This window comes from Apodemus sylvaticus, chromosome 1, assembly GCF_947179515.1.
Source record: "Apodemus sylvaticus chromosome 1, mApoSyl1.1, whole genome shotgun sequence".
Lineage (NCBI taxonomy): Eukaryota > Metazoa > Chordata > Mammalia > Rodentia > Muridae > Apodemus > Apodemus sylvaticus.
In genome coordinates this window covers 52,513,234-52,519,179 of record NC_067472.1, presented here as the reverse complement: position 1 = coordinate 52,519,179, position 5,946 = coordinate 52,513,234, and the positions used below count along the sequence as shown (strand labels likewise).

The following is a 5,946-nucleotide window of genomic DNA, read 5'->3' as shown; positions in this document are numbered from 1 at the left end:
ATCCTGAACTTCCTCCAAATGTGGTCCCCTGGGCAGAAGATGCCCCTCAGAGTCTGCCTGCCTCATCCAAAGTCCCCAGCTACAGAGACAATCAAACTCTAACAGAAGAGGGTGCTGCTTTCAGATGGGAAGGGACATGGGTTGGAGTGAAACTGAAAGGAAGACTCCCTTCCTGGCCCCGACAACCACCCAGGAGAAGGGAGATTTTTTTGGAAAGAGAAGGAACCCTTCTCATCTCCTGGATGAGAAGGAACCCTGTGACCCACAGACTTTCATTTCTCCTAAATACTGGGTGACGTAGGCGGCCACAAGACCCGTGAAAAGGGGAAGCCCAGAGTTTCTTAAGAAGCAGAAAATAGGGACAGAGGCTAAGCTGGGAGGAAGAGAAAGAAGGGACTAGGGGAGGAGGAGAAGCAGTCAGGCAAAGAGGGGTGTGTGGAGGAGGTGGCAGGGCCCGGGAACACACTGAGGCCCTGGTGTCATAAGAGAAAGGGACAGCAGTTGAGGAAAGGCAGCTAACAGGGGAGAGTAGGAGGAACGGAGGCCAGGAAGATAGAGAAGTGGAGCAAACAGGATGACGACGGGGTGGGGTTGGAGGGGAGACTAGGCCAGAGTGGAGGAAGGAAAGGAGCCGACTGGGTAGAAGCACAGCGGGATGAACGCGAAGAACTGGGGAGTGGGAGGAGAGAGTAGAGAATTAAAGTGGAGATAGAAACTAGGAGCAAAGAGAGGGACTTGAGGGAAAACGAGAGGGAGACAAGGGGTGAGAAAAGAGGGCAATCCGGGTTAGGGGAGACGAGGGGAGGGCAGAGGAGAGAGTCTAGGTCACAGACACAGGAAGCCCACGATGTCCGCGCCTCGCACCGAAGAGCAGCCAAGCAGGTTGGGAGAGCGGCAACCGCTGGTGGCCCGAGGTCCGCGGGGTCCCCGACTGTGGAGACGGACAGCAGCAGCTGCAGTGCTGCTAGTGGAGATGCTGGAACGCGCTGCCTTCTTTGGAGTCACCTCCAACCTCGTGCTCTACCTCAACAGCTTGAACTTCAATTGGGACGGCGAGCATGCGTCGCGGGCCACACTCCTCTTCCTTGGGGCCTCCTACCTGCTGGCTCCAGTGGGGGGCTGGCTGGCCGACGTGTACCTGGGCCGCTTCCTCGCTATCTCGCTCAGCCTGCTGCTCTACCTGGCCGCCTCTGGCTTGTTGCTCACCACCATCACCGATGATGGCCGCAGATCCTTCTGTGGAGAGATGCCCCAGTTGCCACTGGAACCTGCCTGCCCATCCCCAAACTGCCGAGGCTCCTGGTCCAGCCCCTACTGCGCGACCACCCTCTACTTAGTGTTGCTGCTCCTGGCGTTGGCTGCTAGCTCTGTCAGGAGCAACCTCACATCGTTCGGGGCTGACCAGGTGAGTGGCCAGAGGCATTGTGCCACAGAGGCCAAAGGGGATGGCGGGGGATCCTGAGATGGAGGTTCTAGCCTCCAGAGGGACTTCAGACAAACCATTTTCCATCTCTACATCAGTTTCCTTATATGAAAGTAGATGGGCTGCTCACTCTAGAAAAAGTCATGTAGGAGCCTCAGTAGGATTGGCCCCAGGTCCCATGGCCCTTTGAGCCATGCCCCGTGCCCCAGGCCTATCGCCTTTTATTTTTTAAGACAGGGTGCCAGCATTCCAGTCTGGCCTCCAACTCGATTTGTGTCTGTGAGCGCTATGAACTCCTGAAGCTCCTGCTTCTACCTCCCAAACGCTGGTGTGCTACCAAGTCTGCCCCAGTGGTGTGTGTGTGTGAGTGTATGTCTGTCTGTCTTTCTTGTTTTAACATAAGGTTACACTTCTGTAGCCCAGATCGGTCTAGAATTCATTAAGGAGCCCAGGTTGGCCTCACATTTGTGGCTATGCCCCTGAGTCAGACTCCTATGTGCTAGGATTTCAAGTGTGAGCCACCATGCCTAACGTGGTCCTCTTAACTATCTCCCAAGTGGTTAGTGTTGTAGCCCCTCAACTTCTCAGATGACAGAGTGCAGGTCTTAAGGGACAGTGAAGCAGCCGAGTCTCAGGGCCCAGCTTGAGACACATTGTCTAAATGTGTCACTGGGCCTTGGGTGCTGGTGCAGGAGCCAGCCAGCCTCTTCTCACCCAGAAACACCAGAGGCAGTGGGTAAACGACTGACTTCAAGTCTTGCTGACATGGCTCTGTTTTGGTAACTGTGCACAAACTAGAGAGTTGATAATAAATACACTAGTAGAGGATATTATTGAAACAACCACACAGGGTGTGAATAATCACAGGCAGAATTCAGAAACACAGACACATAGGCAACCATGGGAAAGATGACATGTCCATGGGAGAGGGGCCTGGCAGTGTGAGCAGGGTGAATTGTACTTCTCTCTAATTTACTCTGTTTTCCTCAAAAGCACTCAGGAGGTAGACAGTTTTAAATGCATTGTCTGGCTGACATCCACAACCCAACACTCCTGACTGTGACCAGAGTCCTTACTAAGGAGTTCCCATAATTTTTAATAGCACTTATTAGCCGGGCAGTGGTGGTGCATGCCACAGGAGGCAGAGGCAGGCGGATTTCTGAGTTTGAGGCCAGCCTGGTCTACAGAGTGAGTTCCAGGACAGCCAGGGCTACACAGAGAAACCCTGTCTCGAAAAACAAACAAACAAGAAAAATAGCACTATTGCATTTGCTTATGTGCGTCTGTGTCTTTGCAAGTATATGTGCACATGTGCATAGGAGAGGTCCACAGAAGGTCCCTTGGAGCTTGAGTTACAGGCATTTGTGAACAACCTGAGACGGGGAGATTCCCGATACTCACTGAAAGGAATGTCCCATCTTCTACTAACTTTATTCTTTGATTGACATCCCACTACTTACCCATTCCCGGCTGCCCTGAAACCCTGGCATAGACAGGGGTGAACGACTATTAACAGGGGCTAACAGGCAAGTAACAAACCTACTCTCCAAAACCAAATACAAAGAAAAATTTATCGTTATTGAATGTGCTACAAGGGACAGCAGGCTGGGAAGTAGCTGTTATGCTGACTACAGCACAGGGTATTGATGTGTGAGTCTCCATTGGTTAAAAATGAGTCTCTTTGTGGGCATTCCTGGCATGTGATTTGAGAAGGAAGACAGCTCAGATGGGTAGTGTACAGTTCTCCGAGGTTAGCACAAGCTGCTATATATAGAATTTTCTGTTGGGTAATATTAACTATGCAAATGAGAGTTATGCAAATCTAGGCAGTTCCTGTTGATCAAAATTCAGCCCTGATAGGGTGACAGGGCATCTCTGCCACTAGCAGTTGGGATTCCTGGAACAAGCTTGTGAACATTTTCTAAAGGATACCATCTCTGTTTTCTGGCCTCTCATCAGTGGCCTTTCCACCATACTTCCAAGGGCTTCAACCACTGAGCATCTCTTCTCTTCTTCCTTCTGGTGGAAGAGCTGGTTGCCCAGACAACAGATCACAGCCTTTGTAACAGCCACGGTTTGACTCAGTAAGTCATCTCTTGAGCTCAGTCATTGCTATTTTAACACAAAATCACTATGTATAAGGTAAATATTATTTCTGTGTTAGCAGCCATCACAACAAATTCATTGTGCTGAAATTCTTGAATCTCAGTCTGTGACAGGCTTCAAACCAGACTCTGGGTTGAAGGGCTCCTTTCCCTTCCCACATCCCTGTAATGTTTGCTGTCTTTGTATCTCGACCTCCTAGGACAGTGTAGAGACACCAGACTGCCTTGAGGCAGCGTAGACTTCTCTGGATTTGAGTTCTTAAGAGACGGCTCTACTCAGTGGAGAGAGGGGTAGTGCCACAGGATTGGGGTTTGCCAACACCGAGCACCGAGCACTGGACAGGCTGCTGTAGCATTCAGGAGATTAAGTAGTCGGTCTAGGGATGTGGGGAGTCTGGCACCATCTGGAAAAGAGCCATGCCTGGGAGCTGCGAGTTCAGACACTTGCTGATTTCGGGAAGGGCCATCCATCATTCTCCACAAGGTATTTGCTTGCTCCAGAAGGACTCATTTATATCCAGCACAGGCTGCCTGGTCTCTCCCTTCCAGCTACACTTGTCATATGTGCTTACTTCCAATTAATAAATGGAGTAGCTGTTCATAATGGGGTGTATTCAGCTTTCTGCTTGAAGGTCCAAGCAAGGATTCTCAGCAAGCTGACATGGCTGTGCCCCTCCTGCATTCGCCAAGGGTACCTCATGGAATCCCAAAGGCACTGCAATTTTAAGCACATCTGTACCGATTATAACTTTACATTTAGAAAAAGAAAAGAAAAACATTTATCTCTTCCTCAGCATAACAGCTGCAAGGAAAGCATGGGAGAATCCTCTTAGTAAGTGGAAATATGTATTTCATGTTTGGAAAGGGTGGAAGGATAGTGATGGATTCTGAGATTTGGTGGTTATTTGAATACGGCTGTTACCCAGACCTGTTATGGCATGCCTGTAATCCCAGCTACTTGGGAGGGTTGGGAAGGAGGATGGTAGATTCTCCATTAGCTGAAGAGTGAGTTCAAAATCAGTCTCTACTGCTTACTGAAAATGTGTTTCAAAATAAAAGTCAAAGAGGGTGGGGGATGTATCTCAGTGGTAGAGCACATGTGTATCTCTAAGATGACCTACACATGAGGTCCTAAGATGGACCTTCAGCATGGAAGGTATAGAGCAAAGGGGTAAGACTACATGCTACAAAAACATGAGTGCCTGAGACAGATTCCTAGAAGCCCTGTAAAAAGCACAGTGTAAACACACATGCCTGTCACCCCAGTGCACACTTACACATAGATAAACCTCAGCATATACATGCACATGTATGTATGCATGTACACACATAGATAAACCTCAACATACTTGTGCACATGCACACATAAGCATAAACATAAATTAAACCCCAATACAAATGCATACACACACACATACACACATACACACACACACACACACACACAGATTCTTTTGAGAAGTCACCCTTAGTTCTTATGACTTTTTATAAATACAGGAGTATGAGCCTTTCTTCTGAGCTTTTGAATCAAAATCTAGGGGTCATGGTCTGAGAATGCAACCAGTGCAGGCCAGAGTGGGAGGATCTACTGTAGGTTGACCTAAATCCTGGAGTGAGATGGGACCTTGCTAAGGGGTCTGTGAAAGATACTTTTTCATCAGATCAGAGCCTGCTCTCAATGCTCTGCACTTAGAGGCACCTCTGCCCACCTGCTGTTTGAACATGGATAGAAGGGAGGGAGGCACTTCAGACGGGCAAACTTCCACACGGTACTCAGGTTGCAACTCAAGCTGCAGATGAAATTCTTGATCAGTCTCAGTCCAATCTTTCAGTAGCCAGCAGAGGTCACAATTAACAGTGTGGAATGAACTGAGACTTTCATGACTTTTTGCTGATTTTGAAAGTAATGCACAGTGTGGGTTGTTCAAAGACAAAGGAATAAATCAACCAGAAGTGAGCAGAATGGCTTTGAAGACAGTTGTTGTATGTCCTAGTCGGGGACAATAAAAAAAACAATGTGTGTCATGAGCACATAAAAACAGCTGGGTGAAAGTGTTTCAGTTGTTAACTGGCTCTCAGGAGAAGAGACGGGAGAGATGGCTCAGCAATTACTCTGCTCACTGTGCAAGTACGAAGACCAGAGTCTGAATTCCCAGAACCCACACAGGTTAGCAAGCGGACTTGGTGGCCCACCTGTAATTTCAGCCTTGGAAAGCAGAGATAGGATCCCCAGAACAACCTGACTACGGAGACTAACCATATTGGTGAACTCTGGATTTGACTGAGAGACCCTACCTCACAGAGTAAGGTGAACTAGCAAATTGAGGATGATTCCTGATAACAGGCCCCAAACCTCCGTATGTACTCCCACACATGTGCATGAGCACCCTCAGGACATGTGTACCTATATACAAGCAA

General features: G+C 48.8%; 1 protein-coding gene across 1 annotated transcript in view; it reads left to right on the top strand.

Annotated features, from left to right (window-relative positions):
• The first annotated feature begins 202 nt into the window (after nt 1–202).
• The window catches only part of Slc15a3 (solute carrier family 15 member 3), a 15,436-nt gene continuing 9,692 nt past the window's right edge, over nt 203–5,946 (top strand). The window contains exon 1 of the mRNA XM_052189783.1: nt 203–1,405. Coding sequence (XP_052045743.1) covers nt 848–1,405 — 558 coding nt within the window. The 5' untranslated portion in view covers nt 203–847. The remainder of the gene's footprint in view (nt 1,406–5,946) is intronic.